The 27,160-nt window shown below is 48.6% G+C and overlaps 1 protein-coding gene across 12 annotated transcripts in view; it reads left to right on the top strand.

Moving 5' to 3' along the window:
* The window catches only part of EIF4G3 (eukaryotic translation initiation factor 4 gamma 3), a 4,880,525-nt gene that overhangs the window by 2,391,787 nt on the left and 2,461,578 nt on the right, over nucleotides 1-27,160 (top strand). For all 12 annotated transcript variants that reach the window (XM_069610350.1, XM_069610349.1, XM_069610345.1 and 9 more), the window contains one exon: nucleotides 7,736-7,979. In XM_069610350.1, coding sequence (XP_069466451.1) covers nucleotides 7,736-7,979 — 244 coding nt within the window. The remainder of the gene's footprint in view (nucleotides 1-7,735; nucleotides 7,980-27,160) is intronic.

The raw sequence follows: 27,160 nt of genomic DNA, 5'->3' as shown, positions 1-27,160 counted from the left end.
TTCAGAGGGGTTCTGCCGTATTACTACGTGCTCCCCGTACAGGCTTGGGACTCAGACAGTAGCAGTATGTCCCTCTGACTGCATTATCGCAGCATGCTTAAAGTTACCGGTGTGGGGTTGCAGTAAAATTCTGTCTTCTGCAGTTGCGTTAGGTTTTAATGGGCACGGATTGTTTGTGACATAAGATATATGGTTGTCCGGCGTACTTTGTTGCAGTTCCTACCTCACCCCAGGCCCGGCGCCACCAGGTGCTTGTCCTCCCCACCTTCCTCACAAGAGCCACCACAGATTGGCCCCCAGGAGCGGTGAATGTTTCAAATATAAAGCCAGGGTGCTTTCGGACCATTCACCTTTGGTCTTGGAGTGGCGGCACCATCCCCCTAGGGTGCGTATCCCGACGTGGAGGCTTAGAGCTGAGGCCCTACAGGACCCAGGATTCCGAGAGGACCTAAGGGAGGCCATCATGGAATATTTCGACATTAATACCAGCAGTGTGCAATCAATGGGAACAGTATGGGAGGCATTCAAGGTGGTGGTGCGTGGGGTAGCTATATCAAAATCCAGGGGGCTCCAAGGGGGTATAGAACGAGAATTGCAGGAAACGGAAAGAGAGTTAGAGGACTTGATGCGAAGGTGGGTGGACCACCCGGGAAGACAGTGCAAAAACAAGGGAGTTACAAAAGGCTAGCAGTGAGCACTGGGATAGGCTATGTAAGCTGAATTATAAGAAATATATAGAAAGGCAACATGCGGGTGGAGACAAGCCGGGCAGACTGCTGGCCTGGTTATACAAAAATGAGACACCCCGACCGGTGATTAGAGAAGTCAGGGTTGCGGAAGGCCTGACCCGCAATACCCAGGAAGGTGTAAACGAAGAGTTCCTCAGATATTATAAACGCTTGTATGAGGACGCAGGTGGAGACATGGGTCAAGAAATTCTGGAAACACTAGAAGATATAGGTCTGCCCACCTTAGGTGACTTGGAACGAGCAGACTTAGATGCCGCAATCACCTCAGACGAACTGGAGACAGTGATCCAGCACCTGCCCACGTGTAAAGCGCCTGGGTCGGACGGGTTACCCAGCGAAATCTATAAAGCGTACAGGCAGGAGTCACTCCAGCCGCTGCTGGCCATGTTCAATGATGCTTACGAACAGGGGGAGTTGCCAGAATCCCTTCGAGAAGCGGTGATCATCCTGCTCTTGAAACCGGGCAAGCCGAATGCGGACTGTGGGTCCTACAGGCCCTTATCGATGCTCAACCAAGATAGAAAAATACTCACAGCGGTGCTCGCCAACAGGCTTACGCGAGTAATTGGCAGATTATTCCACCCGGACCAAAAAGGCTATGTCCCCGGCAGAAACATCACAGACAATCACAGGATGTTATTGATCAAACAGAGAAAGACCCGGGCGAGCTGGCCATTGTGTCGCTGGATGCGGTCAAAGCCTTCGACTCAGTGAGGTGGCCATGGTTGATGGCTACCCTGAAAGGGTACGGGATAGGGCCGGGGTACATTAGATGGGTCAAGATGTATACGGGCTCCCCGATTGCAAGGGTTAAAACCGGCGCCACAATCTCAGATAAATGGCGACTCAGTAGGGGGACTAGAAAGGGATGCCCCTGGTCACCCATGTTATATATTCTTGCGTTGGAGCCGTTAGCAATTTGCCTTGGGCAACAATACGGTGAGGTGGGGATTCGTACGTCAGGAAGCACACACTTGATATCACTGTATGCCAATGACATTCTTCTCTACCTGCGCTTCCAGGAAGAGAACCTGCAATATGTGTTGGAGGTGATGGATCGCTATGCCACCCTCTCGGGCATATCAGTAAACCCCGGGAAGTTCAGCGTGTTCCCCTTGGGGAGATACAAGAGTATTCCACTAGAAAAACTGCCCATTCTGCAGATACCCTGGCGGACCGAGACGTTTAGATACCTAGGCATAAACATATATCACAAGATAGAGGTAGAGCACAAATACAACTTGGAGAAAGCAGTTGAAGGTATCAAAAATAGCATGGTGTTTTGGTCCAGATTGCCCCTTGCCATGAGGAAGAGCAGCATTGCTCAAGATGGTGGTTTTGCCCAAACTGCTACACTTGTTTGTAATTGTCCCGTACTTGATCCCCAACGTTTCTTTGTCAGACTCCATGGCCTGTGCAGGGGCTTCATATGGCACAATTCTAGGAACAGGGTGGCCCTTTGGAAATTACAAAACCTGTGTGATAAGGTGGGTATAAACCTGCCAAATTTTGAATTGTATTACTTGGCGGGACAGCTACTATATGTAGCTAGGGGGTTGTCTGAAGAGGAATCAGTCGAAGTCAGGCTTCTGCAGGGTGATTCTGCCCCATACTTCCTAAAAGAGACAGTGTGGCTGCACAAAACGAAAGTGTCGGAGATGGGGAGACTGTTGGTGCTGGGCTGGGAGGTCTGGCGTAGAGCATGTCTAACTGTGGGTGACCCGGACACGCTCTCTCAGCAGGTCCTGTTTGTGGTGTTATGTGGGGAAGACTCCCAACTGATTAAAGGGGTACGCAGATACTGGGAACGGGTGGGCCTGGCCACCCTTGGAGACATATGGCAGGAGGGAGAGGCATTAGGATTTCAGAGATTAATGGAGGAGCCCGGGGTGCATAAAGGCCGATATATTACTTACTCCAGGATTATGAAACGGGAGAGGGAAAGATGGCCCGAAACAGTACTTGCAGAAGAACCTGATGCCACCATAGAAATGATGTACGATGTCTCGGAGGGCGGGCACGAAATATCTTGGATATATGAGCTATTGAGTACGAAGGCGGGGAAGGAGCTGCTTCAACTGAGGCATGACTGGGAGGAGGAGGTGGGGGAACCCATGACGGATGGACAATGGGATAGAGCCCAAAGGTACCACAAGAAGGTGTCCCGGAATGTGAGACTCCAGCAGATCCAACTATGTTACCCACAGAGCATATTTGACCCCCGGCAGAATAGCCAGGTTTGGTGGCTCGGCTATACAGAAATGCCCCAGGTGCGGGGAGGAGGAGGCTGGGCTGTTGCATATTTTCTGGGCTTGCCCAGAAGTGAATAAATTCTGGGCAGAACTGAAGACAAGAATGGCCAGCAGTGGGGTGGTGCTTGACGTGGGGTCTGCTTGGGCATGTATGCTTGGGAGCTTTCCTAGGCCACGTAATCTAAAGCATATTAGCAAGATGAAAGACCTGGCTTGTATCTTGGCCAAGCACAGAATTGCAATGTGCTGGAAAGTGGCCCACTGGCCTAGAGTAGAGATGTGGTGGGCAGACCTCCCGAAATGGGCTGAGGCAGAAACTGCGGCCTGGTATGAAGCAGTCACTAGAGTGGGGGGGAGGAAGAGATGGGTCCCCTGATAGCCTGGAGGCAATTGGTGACTTCAATGGCAAACCCCCACCAGGCCAAACACGAAACGGAAGACTTGGATGAGTTGATGATAATTGGGACACCTGAAGATGCTCAGGTGGATGGCACGGATACGACGGCTCGAGTTATTGGGGAGGCAGGGGGGAGGACGGAAGAGGGCATTTTATAATGTAATGTTTTAACATTGATCACAAACGTCCTAAATGGTTGTAATGTTTGGAGTATTGTTTGTTTAAAATAATAAAAATTGTTCAAAAATAAAAAATCTTAGGCTTCTGCAGTAAGAGATTCAGGCACTCATCTCAAAAGGAGCGATAGAACGAGTACCAAGAGAACAGGTAAACACAGGTATGTTCTATGGTTTATAGTCATAATGTCGAAAATAATAATGTCGACATCCTATACTTATAATGTAAAAAGTCATTTTTTCGAAAAAAAAATGTCGACATTTTTTTTTTTGACATTATGACTATAAACCCTTAAAACTATCAACACCTCACCCAACACCCCCCTGCCACCCCCCCCCCCCCACACCCCCCAACCACCCTTTCACCCCTCATACTCAACACATACCAATTATTTATTTATTTATTTATTTATTCAATAATTAAATAAATAAAAATTGTATTTACTATGGGGGGTCCCCCCCAACCCCCCCCTCACCCAACACCCCCCTGCCAACCCCCCACACCCCCCCAACCACCCTTTCACCCCTCATACTCAACACATACCAATTATTTATTTATTTATTCAATAATTAAATAAATAAAAATTGTATTTACTATGGGGGGGTCCCCCCCCAACCCCCCCTCACCCAACACCCCCCTGCCGCCCCCCCACACCCCCCCAACCACCCTTTCACCCCTCATACTCAACACATACCAATTATTTATTTATTTATTTATTTATTCAATAATTAAATAAATAAAAATTGTATTTACTATCGGGGGGTCCCCCCCCCAACCCCCCCTCACCCAACACCCCCCTGCCACCCCCCCACACCCCCCCAACCACCCCTCATACTCAACACATCATATATATATTTATTTATTTAATTATGCATACACTAAATTAATGTCGAAAAAATATCGAATAATGTCGACATTTTTGTTTGTCGACATTATTGTTTTTCGACATTAATTTGTCGACATTTTGACTGTCGACATTATTGATGTCGACATTATGACTGCACACCATGTTCTATTTTATTTTCTAGTTGCCACAAAAAGGCAAAACCACGAGACCAGTGTTAGACCGGCAAATAGGCATGTAAAGCAACACAAATGAAGACTGGCAACCCTGCAGGAGGTCAAACTGCTCCTAAACAGAGGAAACATCATGACAACATTAGATCTGAAAGATGCATACTTTTAGATTTCAAAAGTACCTCTGATTCAAAATACAGAATAATCATTACCAATACCAATTTGAGGTTCTGCCTTTTGGAATTGCATCAGCACCACGTTTATTCACCAAGATGCTTGCAGTCGTTGCAGCAACTGTACAGGGCAACGCAGTTCCAGTGTATCCTTATCTAGACGACTGGTTAATAACTGGACAAAATGCACATGAGTCTCTAGTACATACGAAACACACTGTGGATCTGTTACACCGCCTAGGATTATCAATAAACGAGAAAAAGTCCAGCCTTATGCCAAGCAAGCAAAGTAAAAGTCTTCCATGGGGCAATTTTAAACACTAAACAGCAGCAGCCTATCCTACATCAGAAGGGGTACAGGCATTGCAAGTACTCATTATACAGTTCAAAGTGGGTGAGATGCTGTCAGTAATGAGGCTTCTAGGCATAATGACATCCAGTATCTTAATATCCCATGCACGTCTCAGAATGCACACAATACATTGGCTTGCAGAGCAATGGTCACAAAAAGCAGGCCAATGGGACGATCGAGTGGTAGTCTTGGCAACAGTACACAACAGTCATCTTTGGTGGTCAACAAACAATATGATCAAAGGAAGACCTTTAATTTCTCCACCACCACAGACCACAATAACAGACGCGTACCTGACAAGTTGGGGAGCATATTGTCTACTCCTCACTTCACAACGAAAATGGACAATAAAGCAGAAACGTTACCACATATGTTGGTTAGAACTGCTTGCAATAAAAATGATTCTTTACAGTCCATTTTAAAGGAGAAAAGCATCCTCATACAAATCTACAACACAACTGCAATGTTGTGCATCAATAAACAAGGCAGAACACACTGAAAACAACTTTCTATCCTTGCACAAAACATCTGACACTGCTATATACAAAGGAACATATGCATCCAAGCATGGGAACACAACTGTTTGGCAGACTCGCTCAGCAGAGTCCTAATACCAGAACATGAGTGGGAGCTCAACGCCAGTACACTCTCACCGATCTTTACAGCACCCAACCAACAGTTCACCTATTTGCAACAAAAGAAAACTCCAACACTTTGCATCCAGGTTCCCGCAAACAGGGTCCCTAGGCAATGCACTATGGATGACTTGGTCAGGGATATTTGCATACGCCTTTCCCTCAAAACCACAAATCAACAAAATTCATAAACTACATCACAAGAGTCTATCATTGATAATTATTAAACCAATATGTACAAGACAACCATGATCCTCACACCTACTACATGTGTCTATACCCACCAATCAAACTTTACCCGATCCAAGACCTGCTTACAGAAAAGAGCAAACAAATAACACACCCGGCACCTCAAACAACCAATTTAGCAGCCTTCCTCCTGAGGTCATAGAGTTTCGACATATGCATCTTCCTTTGTGATGTATCGATATTCGAAAGGAGGCAAGAAAACCAAACACGAGACAGTTATTTCAACAAATGGAACAGATTTGTTGTTTAGTTTAGGAAAACACAGATCAATCCCATAGATTGTTCAGCTACAGATGTTGTAATTTACCTTCTGTGTCTACTAGACCCAGATCTAACTTATAATTCACGTAAGGTACGTTTAGCAGCTTATACCACACCACAGCAGAAAATATCATGGTGGAGGGTACCAGTTGTTCAATGCTTTATGAAAGGTATGAAACACATTTATCCTTCAGTGAAGCACCCCCCAACAGTGTGGGATTTAAACACAGTAGTCACACAGTTTTTGGGCCCACCATTTGAGCCAATGCATAAAGCCCGACTTAAAGAGCTCCCTTATATTATAAAGTGGCTTTCCTTTTTGTTATCATATCAATCAGAAGAATCAGTGAGTTACAAGCTCTATCGGTATCTGAACCACGTGTAACAATACACAAACATAAGGTTGTGTTAGGAACAGACCCAAGGTTTTCACCAAAATTCAACCCAAAGTTCCATGCCAAGCCATCTATCGAGTTACCAGCATTCTTCCAAAATCCACAATGAGGAGAAGGAGCTTTACACATGCTCCACATAGATAGAGCTGTGATGTACTATCTAGACAGGAATACAAAAACCAGATTAAACTTTCATATCAATGGCAATAGGAGAAGGATATCCAGTCACTATCACTACAGCAACAATTGCATTGTGGATTGTCAGATGTATTCAAATGTGCTACTGTATAGCAAAAAAATTGCTTCTGTTTACCCCTAGAGCACATTTAACCAGAAATAGAGGAGCAACATTGGCATTCCTTGGAAGCCATTTGCAGGGCAGCTACATAAAGTTCCGTACATCTACTCATTCACCTCACCCACCATGTTCTCAAAATAAGCCCTAGAAGACAAATATTACTCATCAGTAATAGTTTTTCTGTGGCTTGTATCTGCTTAGAATCACATGCTCCCATCCACCATCCCCACAAGGGAGCAAAAGGGGAATATGATCAAATGAAAAAATATATATATTGCAAAGGCACCACAGACTTTCACATACCATGTTGGAAAAGAAACAATCTGTGTGCGTAGACGGATGAAGCATCATGGATACCCACACACGTAGGATAGGGATAGTGTTGCAGGTAAGCCCCTGTCAGCGCCCAATTTTCGAATGTGAAAAAATATTATGTAATGCTTTGCACCAACCACAAGATTGCGGGCCTATCTAAGCAGTCAAAAGCCACAAAAATCAAATACTGGTAAGTAATATTTACCATAATTATGTGTGACTAAATGAGAATTGCTCTGGCCTGCTCTTTATGTTAATCTGCTTTTGTATTGCACTGAATAACTACTGTGGTACCCAAAAAGCTGCAGGTTCAAGAAGTTGAAATCTGCATATTAGAGTTGGAACACAAGGAGAACTATGACTGTATTAACCCTCAGTTCACATAAACCGTAATGACTGGGCAGTTAGGAATATTTTCTTTTGAGCTTTGGTTGATTGTATGATCATCCATTTTTTTTTCTTCAGCCAAAGGGGCAGGTAAAGCTTTCAAGTAACAACGTAATGGACTCCGATCTGGCTATGAGTCACAGTTTTTACATGAAAAAAGAATCCATAGACCTTAAACTCGTCAATCCTGTTGAAGAAAATGGAGTACATAAGTTGGAGACAGTGCGGAATGGAACAGACATTTTCTCTGAGGGCGAAGGAGCAGACCTCTATTGTGCCACAATGAAATTTGATGAGGCGGTTCCAGCAAAGCAAACATCAGGTACATTTCTTTTAACCCTTTATTTTATCAGTTTTTACTTGATAAACATTCATGCAGAGAATTGATTGATGATATGTGAGTGGAATAAAAACCTATGAAATAAACTTCCCAGAGCACACAGTTCACCAATTCATTATTGGGACTACAGACTGCAAACCATCAGTTCATAGACGACATCAGCAGCAGCAAATCCTGCCAGTTCATCTCATGGCATAGCAATGCACCTATTTCTGGAGGCAGTTCAGGCTTGTAAATCAGAGGGTGTAGTGTCTTCTATTGAAAAACAAGTTAGCAGTACAGTCTATTACACTCTTTTGGTACACTTGTTCGCTTATTTCTTTTACAGTACAGCAGCCTTTTGTGCCTTATAGTGCTCAAAATGGCTGGTCATGTTCGTTTAAACCTTATCTTTGTACTTCACTGTCCTTAAGAAAGGTGCCTTTCTCCCAGGCATGGGTAAGAAATAGCCATATCTTGGCATTCCTCTTTGCAGGTACTGGCCAGAGCATGGAGGTAGCCTTTGTGTGTGTGCCTTTTTCTTTAGCTGGGTAAGAGGTTGCCAGCAGTCCCAACACACACCTGAAAGCTAAGTGAGGTCATGATGGTACCTGAGCTGGCTATCCATGATTATACAGCTGGCCAGAGTGTTTTTTTTTTTTAAATGTACACTTTTAAAGTTTTTCAGGAGTAACGAGAGCGAGGTACGTCGTGGCCCATGGCCGATGCCATAGGACAGCTTTCGAGTAGGTAGGTGCCCGACTGATTCGCAATGATCCTTAAGAAAACCAGTGCTTTATAGCAGATAAATAACCCACAAGTGTAGGAATACTTGTTTGAATGCCAGGATGCAACGTGGAGAGGTACGAACAGCGGATAGCTGTGATGTTAGGGACGGAAACTAGAGGCTGTCGACAACGGCGAGACCCAAGTTGGTGCCGAACTGTGGTGAGGACAAAGGAATGGAAGCCTGACCCCCAGAGTACAGTGAAGAAGGCACGGCCTGAACATTGTCGGGTGCTGCATGGAGGGGCCGACGGAGTGACAACGAGTGCCCGTACTGGGAGCGAAGTGAGTGAACAGCTGAGGTCGAATAGAATCCATCAGAGGGACAGAATGCGAGGAGTGGTGGCAGCGGGGCTCTGCACCAGAACGAGACCGTGACAAGGCAAGTGGTGCACGAGCCCCCTAAACTCCCCATCCCCTGTGTTGTGTAAAGGGAGCTGACCGAAAACGGGAGCAGCCGGCTGGTCCCAGACATGCGGCTGAAGGCAGCATGTGAAGAGCGCCTTTACAGCTGGTGCATCGGGCAAGGCAGAGCTACCGAACATATTGTGCGCCTGCATGTTGGAGCCCGGGTCAGGGGTTTGCACAAGTATCGGGCCCCAGTAGAAAGGAGGCAGGATCTGCCGCATTAGTGAACCGCAAGCGGTCTGCCATAAATCATTGTGGGGGGCACAATAACATGAACCTGGGTCGCGCAGTGTATACTATTTAACACTCCGGAGCCAGTACAACGTAAGAAAAGTCTAACCGAGTGAAGGCACGGAGAGTTGCAATATTGTAACCTGTGCTGAGAAGAGAATCCGACACAAAACACCACCACCCAAATCCCTGGTAGCCCAAGATATAAGTTATAACACCCCTGTTGAAGCTGCCAGGTATGTGTAACGTGGATAAAGTGCTGATGGATGGTGAGCATTAAATAAATGCCCTCAGAGTGATTGAAGCAGCGAGAAGAAACTTGTTAATAAGCTAGTTGGGAAAAGTGGCACAAAACGCACATAGTGCCTTGGAGGTAGATGGGCACATATTCCGCAAGTGCTGGTAGACCGCGCACAGTAAGCAAATAAGCAATAAGGGCAAGTAAGTGTATTGCGCACCTTGCTTTCAGCAGCAGAAGAGCCACGTTGCCCGCTTCCATCCAGAGAAAAAAAGCGGCAAGCAACGAATCCGCTCAAGAAAACAGACACCCACAGCCCTGCAATAACATCACCATGCATAGACAGAACCACCCTGGAAATATATAATCAAAGATTGCACAGGAACAGTGAGTGAGTTTGTTGCATCTGCGGCTAAGAGAAAGAAGGGAGCTAGTGGTCTCCTCCTCCATTCTCCTCCTTGAAAACTTCTCCTCTGCCCTCTTCACTCCCCCCCACCACCCCTCTTCTTACCCTCATCTGATTCCTCTCTCCCCTCTCCTACTCCTCTCTTTTCCCCTTCCATTCTCCCTCGCCCTGTCCATCTCCTACTCCCCACCCACCACTTCCCTCTCCCCTTTTCACCCCCCACCTAAGTTAATTGCTCTTTGCACTGTTTTGTTGAATGATTCATGATGTAAATTTTGCTCTCATTGTTAAATGTTATTTTGTATTTTGTTGTTCCACTGTACAGCGCCTTGGTATAAAGCGCTATATAAATAAATCAATCAATCAAAAACAAGGCTGGCCAGTCAACTCTGGATGGCTTCGCTAAAGCCAAACAACAAGTACCCAGAGGAAATATGGAAGTGGCGCAGAAAGGGGAAAAGTGTGCCATGGATTTGCACAACCAAGTCATGCTAGCGATAGTGGAACTAAAAGCATCATTGAGGTCACAGATTGGAGCGTTGCAACTGGACGTAGGGCTGTTACAGCAGAATGTCAGAAGCTTAGCGGAACGTGCCATGATGCTGGAATCACAGATGGAGAACACAGGGGATCTAAAGACCACGCAGCAGGGCGTCCATATGTTGCAGCAGAAAGTAAGCCTGCTGGAGACCAAGGTAGAGAAAGCTGAAGGATGGGCAAGGAGGATTAATATCTGCATCATCGGATTACCGGAAGGAAAAGGAGCGTACGCGACAATGTACATAGAAATTGGGCCTGGGAATCTGACACAGGTTTTATGATCAAAAGAGCGCACAGAGCACTGTCCAGGTGCCCCCTCACCCCAACCCCCCAGAGTGCCCCCACGACCGATTATTACCAAGGTCCTGAATTACAAGACTAGGGAGCGGATATTGGCTTTCTCCAGGCAAGGGGGACAACTGAAGAGAGTCTCAGCAGACCTGGCTGTCTACCCGGACTACACGTTTTAAGTGCAGAAGAGTAGAGCACAGTTTACAGCAGCCAAGAGTAGGCTCCACACTGCAGGATTGAAGTATATGTTGATATACCCAGCGCAACTCAAAATTATACATAAAAATAAGCCTTGTTTCTTTGACATTCCAGAAGATGCGCAAGCATGGATAGATAGGGAAAATATGGGACGCAATGCAAACGAGGAGGCTGACGTGCAAGGGAAACAAAAAGGAAGCCCTACTCGACCTGTGGTTGGGAATAACTAAGAACCCGAGTGCTGCACATATAAAAGGCTGCAAGGATGACACGATGAGAATACACATACACGAAGATTGCAAGGCTTACGGATATAGTGGGCATCTCATGGAAGACCAATGCAAAGCAGTTTGGTTATGGGCTTAAAAGTTGGGTGGGTGTCTTCAACACTTGGGATCAGAGACTATGAAGGAAAGTACTGCGTCTAGGGCTGGGACTGCCACACCCTTCACAGTTTATTTAGTATGGGCAATTGTTTGTTTGCCCATCCACTGTACACTAGACCCGGGCAGGCCTGCTCGGGGAAGATGTGAGAAGGGGACGGACAGGCCCGAGTAAGGGTAGCAACGCTGGGCCATCGTTGTTGGTTGGAGAAGTTAGGGACTTTTAGGAGAGGGAAGGGTTGTCTGCCTGCACAGTTAGAGTAAAGCACGGGTTATCTGTTAGCATGATGCTGCTAGAAAGTTGTAATGACATAGAGAGGGGGAATCCTGGAGGCGCCGGGGGACCTGCATGGAGACAACAGAAATGGCGGGTACGGTTAATGTGATCACCTCAAATGTGAGGGGCCTAAATGCTAACGTAAAAATGAATAGAGTTTATTTGTATCTTAAAAGCTGCAAGGTGGACATAGCTATGTTAAAATAAACATACCTCACAGCGGAAAAACAGTTAATGTTGGCGTGAAGATTGCGTGGGCAAATGTTCGGTTCCACATACTCTGAGTATACATAAGGATTACTGATATGGGTAACGCCTTCAGTACCCTTCAAGGTTTCGCACGTAAAGGCCGATAATAAGGGTAGAATGGTGCTCATTCAAGGCCTCATGGAATAGGTGGATACATGTTTGATTAACACGTACGCCCCCAACCACAGTGCTGCCAAATTCTTCCAGACCCTTTATCCCCGATTGGCACCATACCGGGACAGTAATATGCTATGGGGTGGAGATTTTAATTGCATCTTGAATCCTGCCTTATATAGATCAGACGGTAAATACACCAAATTAGCACCGCCCGCGAGAGCGTTGCAGAATCTATTGAATTATTTTGTTTTGGGAGATGCCTGGAGAGTGCTTCACCCGGACACCAGACATTACTCACACTTTTCAGCGCTGCATTACGTGCATACAAGGATAGACTGGGTTTGTAGGGCATGAGATAATGCACCAGATCAGACCTGCCGAATATAAGGGGAGAGTTTTATCGGATCATGCACTGCTGGGTGTGCAGTGGCAATATGTGCCCCCTCGGAACCCGATACCCACGTGGAGGCTCCAAAGCGATTAATTGAGGGATCCCTTATTCGGAGACGGTATCAAAAACAATATCTGTGATTACGTATCGAACAATCTGGGCAGTAGTCTTCTGGGAAGCCCTGAAGGTAGTAGTTAGAGGGGCAGCTGTAGCAGGATCCAGCAGCATTCAAACAACCAATCATAAGGAGTTGTCCTCTGCGGAGGAACAATTGAGGTTAATGGAAATGTGTGGACTGCTGGGATAGACTGGGTAAACATAGTTTTGCAAAGTACACAGAAAGACAACATATTTAGGGAGATAAGCCTGGACGGCTACTAGCATAGTTATATAGAAATGAGGTGCAAAGGAGCCCTTTACACATTATTAATATAGCACAGGAAGTAGTGTGCCACACACAGAACAGAATTAATAATACATTCTGTGTATTTTATCAACACTTGTATCAAAGAGGACCCTCGTCGTTGGGCACTTGATTGGAGGATGTACTAGACGAGATTGTGCTCCCAGTGTGCCAAGAGAAGAGGGACAATTTGGAAGTGCCCATCACCTTAGAAGAAATACAGACCATGATTAAGGGTTTGCAGACAGGCAAGATGCCAGGTTTGGACAGGCTACCCCGTGAATTCTATAAAGAATATATGCAAGACTTGGTCCCCCGTTTGCTGGCCACGTTTAATTCTGCATATGAGGAAGAGATACTTCCCCCTAGTTTAAGGGAATCCATAATTATACCCCTCCTTAAACCTCATAAAAACCCCTTGGAATGTAGCTCTTACAGGCCACTATCGTTGTTAAATCAGGATGGCAAGATACTAACATCCATACGGAAGTGATACGCAAATGAGTGTACTCAGATCAAACAGGCTACATCCCAGGTCGTGGTATGGCCTGGAATTTGAGGAGGCTACATCATATATTGGATAGGTTGGCATCCTGGGGGGCACCGTACACCATAGCTATGATGGACGGGGTCTAAGCGTTTGACTCGGTGAACTGGGACCAGCTCTACGCAACACTGAGTAGATTTGGATTTGGTCTGATTTATATTAAATGGGTCCGATTGGTGTACACCAAGCTGATGGCGAGGGTGAAGACGGGGAGGCACAACTCTGAAAAATGGGAGCTGGGAAAGGGTACGTGACAAGGGTGTCCGTTATCACCACTGTTGTATATTATTGTCATGGAGCCGATTGCCCAGTATCTCAGGACAGAATTTAAAGAGGCTGGGATTGAAATAGACAGAAACAGGCATTTATTAGAGTTGTATGCAGATGACGTGCTCTTAAACATTCAGAACCCGGAGGATAACTTGGAATTGTTATTAAAAGCAATGGCACTGTTCGCAACATGGTCAGGGATTACAATCGGCAAAGACCAAGTCAGCAATATTTCCACTTGCGGGACTTCGTGGGAGGTCAGAGGGTTAACTGCCGGTACTGGTGGTTAACGTGTATCACGACCCAGTGGATGAACATGCGCATAATACACTACAAACTCTAGATGAGATCAGGAGCTCTATGAAGTTCTAGGCTAAGTTACCCCTGTCAGTGATGGGTAGGGTGGCATTACTGGAGATGGTAGTACTGCCGAGATTGTTATATCATTTTGCAAGTCTACCATTTTATATACACCAAGATCCTTTTTTAAGACTATGGAGAGTATTTGTAGAGGATTCCTGTGGAGAAATGGGAGGAATAGGATTGTGCTAACAACTTTATGCAGGCATGTATAGAAGGGGGCATCAGGATCCTGTGCTTCGAACTGTACTACATAGCAGGGCAGCTGCAGTTTGTTGTGGATTGGTTAGCAGAAGATCCCAACCTAGATTCGAGGATGCTGCAGTCTCACGTGCTGAATCCTTACCTGAAAGAGTTACTGTGGCTCGTAAAGCCTAGACGGGTATGATGGCCCCGCCTTGTGGCCTTCGGAGAGAAAGTGTGGGATGGAGCCATGATATTGATGGGGCTGTCTGATCCTATCTCGACACAGATCCCTTTGGTCTCAGTGGTGTCACGCCTGGTGCACATAAGGACAGCAATCCGGGTGTATTGGGAAGCCTGTGGGGTGGCCACCATAGGGGATTTACTACATGGTAATGTATACATCCCCTTTTCAGAACTGACTGAGCAGACGGGCATCCACTCAGGCCAATACATGGTAATGGTATACTTAAGCGCGAGATCGCATGCCGGTGGCTTGCATATAGTGAGCTAATTGTGAAAAACTAAATAGTAGACGTCTTATACGATGTCGCAGAGGGTGGACATGCCATATCGTGGATATATGACCTATTGTTGGCGAGTGGGCCTGTCCCCCCATTAGCTATAAAGGATAAATGGGAGGCAGATACGGGAGTAACCTTTACGGAAGTACAGTGGAAGAAGATTCTAGGATACCACAAGAAAGTATCCCGGAATGCGAGCTTGCAGATGGTACAACTGTTGGCGACACATAGAGCGTACATGACACCAAAACAAATTTTGCAGTTTCCGGGAGCAAGGGAGCAGAGGTGTCCCAGGTGCAAGGCAACGCAAGCGTGGATGCTACATATGTTCAGGCGCATATGGGCTAGAGGTGTCACACCGACTACGTTTATTGAATTTATATAGCGCTTTACAATATAACAACAGGTACAATAGTAAGAGAAGCATTTTACAACATGAGTCAAGTCATTAGAACAATATGTAGAACAATTTACAAGGAGGAGGGGGAGAGTGGGGGAAGCTGAAGGGGGTTCCAGAGTTTGTATTGTGGTCTGGGAGTGGGAGGAAGGGGGATGGGGAAGGGAAGGGGGCGTGGTCTGGTGACCTTAAAGTACAAGTGGTATCAGTGGCGAATTTGTGGTCCAGAGGGAGGGCAGGGGGGGGAGAGTTAGAAGGGGAGAGGGGTAGGGAAGGGGAGTCAGGGGGGGAGTGAAGAAGGGCTTTTAGGGAGGAGCAGAAGGATGAGTAGGTGGGGGAGGAGCAGATGGGGAGGGGGATGGAGTTCCAATGTTGGGGGGGGCAAGAGTTGGAAGGAGCGGAAGCGCGAGGAGGCACATAGGGCTGGGGGTACAGTGAGGAGGTAGAGGTCTGCTGAGCGGAGAGAGCGGGAGGGTGAATAAAAAGAGAGGAGGGAAGAAAGGTAGGGGGGGGCCAGGTCGTGGAGAGTTTTGTAGACAAGGCAGAGGAAATGAAAGTTCAGTTGTGAGAGGAAGGGAAGCCAGTTGAGTTGAGAGATAGAGGAAGAAATGGAGTCTCGAGTAGACAGAGTGTGAATAGAGGAGTGGTAGATGGATTTTAGGGAAGTTAGGCGTGAGACAGGGAGTCCAAAGAGGAGTGAGGAGCAGTAGAAGAGGTGGAAGAAAATGATGGAGGATATTAGGAGTTTGGAGGCATGGAATGTGAGAGAGGAGCGGATCTTACGGATGTTGAAGAGGTGGTGACAACAGGTTCGGGAAGTTAGAGAGATGTGACTGGAGAAGGAGAGAGAGGAGTCAAGATGGAGGCCGAGGTTGCCGGCAATGGTAGATATGGGGAGGTTAGAAGGTGGAAAGTGGATGAAGGGAGGGGGGAAAGGGTAGAGTGTGTTGGGAGGGAAGAATAGTACCTCAGTCTTGTCAGTATCGAGGGAAAGAAAAGGGGATGACATCCAGTCTTTTATGGCTTTGAGGCAGGAGGAAAGAGTGTGGTGGGGGTCAGGTGTGAAGGAGGAGAAGGAAAGAAAGAGTTGGGTGTCATCAGCGTAGAAGTGGTGGGAAATGCCGAAAGAGGAGATTACTGGTGAGAGAAGGGAGGTGTAGAGAGAGAAAAGAAAGGGTCCTAGCACAGATCCCTGAGGGACACCATAGTTCAGGGGGAGGCTGGATGAGGTACGGCTGTCTCAGGTGACAGTGAAGGATCGGTTGGCGAGATAAGAGGAGGGCAGGAGAGAACAGAGCCTTTGAAGCGGAGAGAGGACAGAGTGCTGAGACGTAAGGGGTGATCTACGGTGTCAAAAGCTGCTGAAAGATCAAGAAGGATGAGAATTGATGATTGCTTAGCATAGCGGGCAGTAAGGAGAGAGTTGAGGACATAGCTGAGGGCAGTCTCAGTGGAGTGTTTAGGGCGGAAACCAGATTGAGAGGTGGGGAGAATGGAGTGGGATGAGACGAATGCAGAAAGTTGAGAGTAGGCTAGGCGCTCAAGGAGCTTTGAGATAAAGGGGAGAAGGGAGATTGGTCTGAAGTTGGAGGCAAGGAGAGAGCTAGCAGAAGGTTTCTTTAGAATGGGGATTATGGTGGCGTGCTTGAAAGCAGAAGGAAAGGTGGAGGAGGAGAGACAGGTGTTGAAGAAGGTGGTTAGGTAAGGAATAAGGAGAGGGTACATTTTGGGGTTGAGGGAACTGGGGATGGGGTCAGAGGGGGCGGCGGTGGGGTGAATTTTGGATAGTAAATGGGAGACACATGCAGGGGTGATAGGAGAGAAGGTGGACAAGTTGGTGGAACTGGGAGAGGGTGAGGGGGAGGAGGAAGATGGGGAGGAGGGAGGAGAGGATGTTCTGGCGAAGAGATAGAATTTTGGATGAGAAGAAGTTAGCAAAGTCAGAGGGAGAGAGGGGAGAGTTGGAGGAAGGGTCAGAAGAAGGAGGAGAAAGAAGGCAGGAAAGGGTCTGGAAGATACGGCGAGGATGAGAGCCTTGTGAATGAAGGAGGGAAGAGTAGTAGGAACGCTTGGCAGATGAGAGGCAAAAGTCGTAGAGAGAGTGATATGAGAAATAAGAGGATCGATTAGCCAGATAAGGGGATTTGATCCAGCGTTGTTGGAGGCGGCGCATGGACAAAAGGTGGGGAGAGAGCCTGGGTTGGGAAGGTTTGTGCGAGGGGGAAAAGGAAGTAAGGGGATAGAGTTGGTCGAGACTGGTGGTAATAGAGGATGACAGTGAGGAGAGGGCATCGTCAGCTGAGAGGGAGACAAAGTCAGAGAGGGGAGGAAGGGAGGGAAAACAGGAGACGAGAAAGAGAGTAGGGTTGAAGTTGCAGAGGTCACGACGAGAGAAGGAGGGAGAGGAAGGGGAGGAGGTGGGAGGAAAGGGGGAGGAGTGAGTGAGGGAGAAGGAGGGCAAGGCGTGGTCAGAGAGATAGTTGGGAAGAGACAGGGGAGGAAGAGTGAGAAGAGAGAAAGATGAGGTCAATTGTGGAGCCTGAGGAGTGGGTGGGAGGGGTGGGAAGGGGAGAGAGGAGGTAAGGAGTTAGGAGTCAAGTAGTGATAGGAGAGGAATGAGATGTAGATGAGAGAGGGAGGTTGAAGTTGCCGAGGATTGAGAGAGGCGTAGGGGAGGGAGAGATGAGAGAAAGAAGATGGTCCAGGTCTTCATAGGAGGAGGAGAGGGGGCCAGGAGGTCTTTAGATAATTAAGAAGGAGATTGCGTGAGGATGAAAGATTTGAAGAGAAATTCAAAGGAAGAGAAGGTGGGGAGGGTAAGGGTAGAGGATGAGGAAAGACATTTAGGGTGAAAAATGAGGCTGACGCCGCCACCACGACCAGAAGGGCGTGGACCATGAGAGGAGGAGGAAGAGGGTGTGGAGAGAGACGCAGAGACAGTGGAGTTGAAGAGGGAGATGCAGGTTTCAGTGATGCAAAGGAAATGTAGATTGAGTCGGAAGAACAAGTCAAGGGTCGCAGTGGCTTTATTGCAGATGGAACGGGCGTTCCAGAGGGCAATGTTGATGATACTGGAGAGGTTGGCAGTGGGGAGATGGATAAGATTGGGGCGAGAAGGGATTGTGACTATGAAAAGGGGGGTGGGTTTGGATGCGTTCTCCCCAGGGGCTTGCTTGTTGGGCCGCTTTCCGCGCCTGAAGGGTCGCAAACGTGTCGCCAAACTGAAAGATCTAGCGTGCATCCTGGCCAAACGCAGGATTGGAAATCACCAAAAGGCCCTAGAATAGAAGAATGGTGGAGTGACATGCGCAGGTGAAGTACTGCAGAATCGGCAGCATGTAGACGGTGCAATGGGGAATGACCAGGGGAGGGCGCAACAGAGATTGCAGGGTGGGATGCCTTTCTACAAACCCTGTTCAATGTAGGAGTTATGGCCAATACAGAACAATTCCCTGATCAATGTGTAATTGAGAGCTAACAACCTCTATGCAGCGTCGTAGTACTAGTTAAGCAGCACACAAGACCGGAGAGCGGGTTCCTTTGTGGGTGTGGAAGGGATCGGTTGAGGGAACGTTTCAAGGTATACTAAAGTTTTTTTTTATTTTTTTTTATTTTTTTATATACAAGATTGATGATACATGACTTGATTATGTTGGTATAAAGTATTAATGTATACATTAAAATCAATAATAAAAAATAAAAAAAAACAAGAGCGAGGTACAAATCAAGTATTGGGTTCAACAGTACAATATAATGAACACCGAAAAAATAAAACTCTAACCGAATCAACACTTTGAATTTGCACTCCTCCAACCATAATCCCATTTAATACATTCCAAATTGTTTACCTCCCACCACCCACCTTCCATTATTCAGGGGAGTTAGTGTTTCAAAGCTAAAGCAAAGTTATTTCTCATGTTAAGCTTCGAGGGATGCTGTGTGTGTTTGGCAGGTCTGAGAGTACTGAAATAATAAATTGGTGGAGTGGGGCAGAGTGAAGCGTGGTCTGCCGAGGCGGAGACGTGAGAGGGATCAAGAGTATAGCCTAAAACATGCAGGAGACTGACATTGTAAAAACCTCTGCGGTAAGCGTTTAACATCTATTTCATTAGAGGCTAAACTTTTCTGATGCGCACTCTGCCTATTGTACGCTCTGATAATAATACCGGCTCTGTGTATCGCTGGATAGTAACGTGTTCAGCACGCAGCCCGACGAAGAGAGGGTGCTGATAATTGACCCTTACCCTGTTCATGTATTTATTACCAAATCCCATCTTGTCCATAATTGACCCTTACCCTGTTCATGTATTTATTACCAAATCCCATCTTGTCCATAGTTGCGAACAAGAATCCCCACACCACTTGGTCGAAGGCTTTCTCAGCATCTAAGGCCATGAGGGGAGCGGGGATTCCCTTCTTGTATACTTTTTTTCATTAAGTGCACTATCCTTGTACCATTGTCCCCAGTCTATCGTCCCCTGACAAAGCCTGATCTGGGTGAACGGGGAGAATTTGGTTGAGCCTGGTTGCCAGAATTGTTGTGTGGATTTTGGCATTGATGTTAATCAGGGCAATTGGGCGATAGGATCCGCACTCTGTGGGGTCCTTGCCTTTTTTGGGAATAAGGACCACCTTCTCCTCATCCATGGACTTGGTGATGGCCCTGTCTAGGCCAAACCGATTGAACAATTCGGTCAGGTGGGGTATTAGCATTTCCTTGTGAGTCTTGTAGAACTCAGCAGTGAAGCCATCTGGTCCTGTGCATTTTTTTAATAGGTAGCTTTTTTATTGGCATCCAAATTTCTTCTCAGGTTATGTCCTGCTCCAGGGCCTCCCTCTCCCCCTCTGTTATTCGCTCCAGTTCAGTCTTTTCTAAGTAGAGTTCCTGTAGAGATGACAGGGGGTTGTCTGGCCCGCAGAGCCTGGAGTAGAATTGGACAAACTCCCTCTCAATGTCCTTGCTGTTAGCGCTAGTCTTACCCCCATCGACTTTAATTTTCAGGATAGTTTTGTCCTTTTCTTCCTTCCTCAACATTCTGGCCAGTAAGTGGTCCTACTTGTTTGCCTTTTATATAGTATTTTGGTATCGGGGACAATAGGTTACATTCCACCGCCCTCGTTTGTATTAGATCTTATTGCCCCTTTGTGGCCCTGTACTCACTTTTAGTTTATGCGCTCAGGGATGTCCCCATCCTGGACATTATCTCCTTTAGTTTGGCTTCTAGGCGGGCCTCCCTCCAACCTCAACTCCCTATCTCTTCTTTCTTTAATGGCAATGATCTGCCCCCTTATTGTTGCCTTAAAAGCAGCCCATCTTGTTTGCAGGGTCCTCTCTTCAACCTTGTTGGTTTCAAAAGAAGGCCTCTATCCCTTCCGTGACTTCTTGGACCAGTTCCTCGTCTTTAAATAGGGGTGCCAGGTAACGCCACTTCCACAGGCCAGCGGGGCCTCGGTTTCTTATCAAGTTTAGGGTTATGGAACATGGCCGGACTGTATGATAGTCCCGACTGTGACCCCTGTCGTACGACCCAGTAGGCTTCTAGAGAGCCATACATAGTCTATCCTAGAGTGTGTACGATGGGCATGCAAATAGAAGGTGTAACCCTCCTTGTTTCCCTCGAACTCCCTCCATGCATCTACCAAGGCCAGGTCTTGCATTGTCTCCCTGAGCTCCCCTCAAGGTCTCCCTTGTGCAAAACAGAAAGGTGATGGCTGGAAAGTTTTGATTAATCATAACCACGGGCAAAGCTCTGGGTAACCCTCCAGACCATTGTTTTTCAGCCCGCCAAGCAGTTACAGAAGGGGAAAACCCAAATGCAAATCAGGCTTGGTCCTCCCCCAAAAGGGGCAGTCCAGCCCAAACTGCTAGGTCACATCCCTTCTGCACGAGACCACAAGCATCCCCAGACATGTTTCAGCCTTGTTGGGCATAATCAGTGAGGAGTAGCTTGGGTCTCTGGGCCCGGCAGACTTGGGACCCACGTCTGGGCATACCGTCCCACTCGGGGTGACTTTGGAAAAACAGAAAGGTGATGGCTGGAAGGTTTTGAATTAATCATAACCACGGGCAAAGCTCTGGGCAACCCTCCAGATCATCGTTTTTCAGCCTGCCAAGCCATTACAGATGGGGAAGAACCAAATGCAGATCAGGCTTGGTCGTACCCCAAAAGGGGCAGTCCAGCCCGGACTTGTGCTCCTAGAGCTTTTTTGCTTCAATCCTTAGTGGCGTCCCACGCTATGTTGAAATCCCCTGTTAAAATAATGGGAGTTTTCGCTAATTTTTTGAGTCTGTTCAGTGCCTTTTGGACGAAGGGGTCTTGGCCTGAATTAGGGGCGTATAGTGTCGCTACTGTGTAGGTTTCCCCTCTTCCCGTTAGCGCTACTGCCAGTTATCTCCCATATCATTGGTATCTGTTCCATTCGGGGGCCAGGTCCAGCCCATCTTTCAGGGCCAGGAGTCACCCTCCTTTCGAGTGGATTTGGTCCTCCGACGTATTCTATATCTATGACAGTAATCACCACAGCTGTGCTGCTTTGGATAATCTTCGGCGTCTGCGTCCTGCGTCGATGACGTCGATACGCCACCCTCGAGGTCCTCCTCCAACGGCCTACGTCACTGGATGTTATAAGTAGGACGCACGACGCCCATAGCCTCAGTTCTGTTTTTTCCGCAAACGTTTTCGCTCTGGGAATCTCGCGCCTCGACTCTTTGGAGTTTCTGTTGTTCTCGGTTCTTCGAACCTGTTTGCTTTCTTCGTGAAGATGTCTACCTTGTCTTCCACACCGCGTCAGGGCTTTAAGAAGTGCGGAGACTGTGGGTCCAAGATGTCGGTTACGGACTCACACGATGCCTGCCTCTGGTGCCTCGGGGAGGCCCATGACACGGATGACTGTGTCGAGTGCCAGTCGCTCACGTCTAAAGCCTTGCGGGAGCGCAATAAGAAGTTATCGGTAGGTAAGGTGTCCAAGCCCCGGAATTCGAGGTCTGCGGGGCTTTCGACGGACGAATCGATGGGCGACTCTCCACGTCGTCGTCGGAAGTCCAGTGGGTCTCGGTCCCGGAGTCGGTCTCGCCACGCCTCTGCCTCTTCGAGACACTCCCGGAAGCGCAGTCATCGGTCGCCTTCCCCGTCCTCATCCGAGGACTCCGCCCGTCGGCGGGTCGCTTACCCCACCAAGCATGCAACACCGGAGGAATGGGCTTCCTTCGGGAAGAAAATGTTGGCGATTCTCGAATCGCAGGGCACTGGTCCATCCGCGCCTCCGAGTGGGGTCGGTCGTGATCAGCCGAGAGACACCGCTCGCATGCCTTTGGGTTCGGGTGGTCGTCACGATTCGCGGGAGAGGTCCCACTCGGACAAGGGGAATCGTTCTCATCATGCCCGGTCCAGGTCCCGGTCCTCGACGCGCTCGAGACCGTGTGAACCTGTGCTGTCTTTACGGAGGCACGGTGGCGCCGTAGTCGTCGACGGACTCTTTCGAGGGCCTGCCTTTGAAGAAGTCGTCAACGCCATCGGCGTCCCAGCCGTCGAGGGACACGCTCGGTGCCCCGGCCTCGAGGACTGTGTCGGCGCTGTCGATGCCGTCGACGCCAATTCACTCGACGCCTATCGAGGTTGTGTCGACGGGGGTACCCCGTGGCTCGGTGGAACCCCCTAGAAAGGCTCTGGCCAAGGTCAAGCATGGCTTTGGTTCACGTTCTGTGCCTTCTTACCGCCATCTGGAGTTTATTTCAGAGGTGGATGAGGGCTCTGATGATGGCATGGTGCCTGACAAGGTGCCAGGCAAGATTCTCTCGGGCCAATGCCAATTTGAGGACCTGTGGCAGTCCCTGCATGATGCTAGTGGGCTGGACACCTCTCCGGAGGTGGAGTTTTGTAGGCCTGAGCTTGGCACTCATGCTGACTCCTCCTACCGACGCCTTATGTCAAGGTTCACTGAGTTCTTGGGATGGTCTGCTCCCCGGGGGAGTTTGTTCAGGATGACCTTACGGATATCCTCGACCTTGGTCCACCAACTGACCCGGTACTGCCGTTTCATATGGCTCTACAAGGGTGGCGGCTTGGACTGCTCCGGAGTGTCTTCCGGCAGTGGGCAAGGCTTTGCCGCGAAAATACCACCCAGCCAGTAGCGACCCCTGCTACTTGTCCAAGCACCCTACTCCGGAGAGTTTGGTGGTGCAGGCGGCTACGGCCCCGGCAAAGCAGGCGTCGTACCCTACCATCCCTCCTGATAGGGACGACAAGCGTTTTGACAGCTGGGCAAAGAAAGTGTTTTCTGCAGGGGGTATGGCGCTTCAGGCGGCCAACTCCATCTGTGCCTTGTCACGTTTCACGCACACTCTGTGGAACTGTTTTTCCTTGGCGGCTGAACATATTCCTGAAGGGGACGAACAGGATGGTTTCCTTGCCATGGTGCCAGATTGCGTCAGCCGGTCCATGGCGGCGAGCACCGTGATACGCAGGTCTGCGTGGTTGCAGAAGTTGGGATTTGCTCCTGATGTGCAGGCCTGGCTCCTCAACATGCCCTTTGACGGGGAACATCTTTTTGGCAGCAAGGCTGACGAGAGCCTTGAGAGGTTGCAGACCTCAAAGGCTGCAGCAAAGTCATTGGCTCTGCAGTTCGACAACCTCCGCCTTTTCGTCCTAGGGGACAGCAATGGAGGGGAGGTTCCTTTCGTTATTACTCATCCTTTGGTAAAGCGAGAGGAGCTGCCAGTCAAAGGGGCCACTGTTGGAGTGCCAGAGGTGGAAAACAAGGTACTCAAGGTGCCAAGACCGCTCGGGCTGTTGCCTCTTTGCCATCAGGCAACGCCGCAGCCGCTTCAGCTCAGTCATGAAGCCATGTCCCATGGTTCGCCGGTTGGGGGAAGGCTGCATCTTGCAGAGTGGCGTGCCACTACCTCAGATGTGTGGGTTCTGGAGATCATAACCCACGGCTACTGTCTTTCCGGCAGAGGTCTCAAGACAATCCACAGGTGAATCTCTCTTTGGAGAGTCCGGATCCACTCCTTGCGCAGGAAATTCAATCCCTGCTGGAGAAAGGCGCCATAGAACTGGTGCCTGTAGCGGAGAGGAACAAGGGATGGTATTCCCCTTATTTTTTGATTTCCAAGAAAGACTGGGGATTGAGACCCATCATGGACTTGCGCGGTTTGAACAAACTCCTCAGGAAGGACAAGGTCAAGATGGTTACTCTCTCTCTCAATTCCTCCAGGCCCTTCAACTTCAGGACTGGTTGGTGTCTCTCGACCTCAAGGACACTTATTTTCATGTGCCGATCCAACCAAAGCACAAGAAGTACCTTAGGTTTGCGGTTGGCGACTCGCACTTTAAGTTTCGGGTCCTGCCGTTCGGGTAGACCTCCGCCCCGAGGGTCTTCACCAAGCTCATGGTAGTGGTGGCAGCACACCTCAGGAAAGGAGGGATTCACGTCTACCCCTACCTGGACGATTGGTTGATCAGGACGCGCCCTCCCGACAAAGTCCTGGATCATCTGTCGGTCACCTGCCACTCCCTCCACAAGCTGGGCTTCTACCTCAACTTAAAGAAGTCCCATTTGACACCAACTCGGAGGCTCCACTACATCGGAGCAGTGCTCGACACGTCCCTGGGGCAGTGTTTTCCTCCCCAGGTGAGGGCTCATCACATTCAGCAGATGGTGCACAAGTTTCAACTTGCCCAGAGTCTTCCCAGCGTTCGAGTTCTTGAGACTGCTCAGCCTCATGGCATCCTGCATTCTTCTGGTGCCAGAGGCCAGGTTGCGGATGAGATCTTTGCAATGGGCACTCAAGCTCCAGTGGTCTCAGTCCTCCGGCAGGATGTCGGACCCTGTTCAGGTGCCGTTCTCGGTCGCCCAGGACCTTCTGTGGTCGGCCGACAAAGGCAATCTGATGAGGGGGGCTCCATTTTGGCTGCTCTGGTCGGAGGTGACGATCGTGACGGACGCATCCCTCACGGGATGGGGAGCTCATGCCAACGAGTTGACAGTCAGCGGTCGTTGGTCTCTGTCGGGGTCCAGACTCCATATCAATCTGTTGGAGCTGAGGGCCGTCAGGCTAGCCCTGAAGGCTTTTCTGCCGACTGTGCGAGGAAAGAATGTCCTGATCCGGACAGACAACATGGTGGCCATGCACTAGCTCAACAAAAAGGGGGTGGGCAAGGTCACTTCCTCTGTGCAGAGAGGCGATGCAGCTCTGGTTCTGGGCAATCCAGCAGGAAGTTTCGATCTCGGCAGTTCATCTGGCAGGAGACAAAAACGAGACGGCGGACGCTCTGAGCAGGCAGATCGCGATCTCTCACGAGTGGGAGTTGGCTCAGGAGAGTCTCCTGGAGATCTTCGCCCTTTGGGGGACCCCTCAAGTGGATCATTTCGCTTCCAGTGTCAACCAGAAGTGCGAGAGGTTCTGCTCGTGGGAATTTCCTCCAAACGGAGCCTTAGGAGACGCGTTCGTGGTGGAGTGGTCATTCCCACTGCTGTACGCGTTTCCTCCAGTCCCCGTCACCTCGCAAGTACTGCGGAGGTTACGGAGGTTCGGTTACCGGATGATCCTCATTGCTCTGGCGTGGGCCCGGAGGACGTCGTACCTGGACCTTCTCGACTTGTCCATCTGCCCTCCACGTCGTCTTCCCTACCGAGACGATCTCCTCTCACGGGAGGGGGTCAGGTTCTCCATCCAGTGGTCAGATCCCTAAACCTTCACGCTTGATTTCTGAAAGGTTGAGGTATAAGGATTGGGACCTCCCTGAAGGCGTGATGGAGGTGTTGCTCTCGGTCAGACAGCCCGCAACTAAGTCCCTGTACCGTTGCTGTAAGTTCTGCGACTGGTGCAGGGTTAAGAATGTGGATCCTTTTGCATGTGACATGGCCCACAGGGGCCTTCAAGTGGGTTCCAATAAAGGTTACCTGGCGGCACTGTCCATATTTAAGCGCTCGTCTGAAGAGTGTTCCTATTTTAAAATTCCTTTAATTTCTCAGTTTCTGAAAGGGCTCACTAATGTGTTCCCTCTGTCACCTTTCCAGGTGCCCGGTTGGGATTTGAACCTTGTTCTCAAGTTTTTGATGGGTGCTCTGTTTGAGCCTTTGCATTCATGCTCTTTGAGACTGTTAACTCTTAAAACTGTATTTTTAGTTGCGGTCACTTCCGCTCGCAGAGTGAGAGAGTTACAGGCACTTTCATTTAAGCCACCCGTCACTGTGTTTCATAAGGACAGGGTTGTCCTTCGAGTTCGTCCTTCTTTTCTTCTGAAGGTGGTGTCGGAATTTCATTTAGGCCAGAAGGTTGTTATTCTGGCATTTTATCCTCCTCTACATCCTGGTAAGGAAGAGGAGAGGCTCCATAGGCTTGTTCCTAGGAGAGCGTTAAGCTTTTATATTTCACGAATGTCCTGGGTCAGAGTGGACGATCAGCTCTTCATTGGTTACACTGGAAAGCGTTTGGGACAAGCTGTGACGAAACAGACTTTGTCTCGCTGGATTATTTTGGCTATCTCTGAGTGTTACCGCTTGGCGGGTAAGGACCCACCGTTCGGCTTACGGGCCCATTCTACCAGGAGTATGGCTGCCTCTACTGCCCTGCAGAGGGGTGTTCCTATTCGTAACATCTGTGATGCAGCCACCTGGGCTTCGGTACATACTTTTGTACGTCACTACTCCCTCGATTCCATCCGGGGGCAGGATCTGGCATTTGGCAAGGCGGTCCTTTACTCTGCAATTTGATTGGGCATGCTAAATTTCTGTTTTCTAAATTCTTTTCCCACCTCCTTGCATTGGTACTGCTTTGGGAGTCTGTCATAGATATGGAATACGTCGGAGGACCCAATCCCCTCGAAGAACAAGTTACTCTCTTACCTGGTAACGTTCTTTCGATGGGGTGGTCCGACGACGTATTCCATATCGCTCCCTCCCTACCTTCCCCGCTACAGAATTTCTTATGCGATTGCAGTTTACGTTTCCGCAAGGCTTTCTGTGTCAGACTGACAGAAG

The sequence above is a fragment of the Ambystoma mexicanum genome, chromosome 8, assembly GCF_040938575.1.
Source record: "Ambystoma mexicanum isolate Mex_15411 chromosome 8, UKY_AmexF1_1, whole genome shotgun sequence".
NCBI lineage: Eukaryota > Metazoa > Chordata > Amphibia > Caudata > Ambystomatidae > Ambystoma > Ambystoma mexicanum.
Note: the sequence above shows the minus strand (reverse complement) of the source record. Positions and strands in the feature narration are given on the sequence as shown.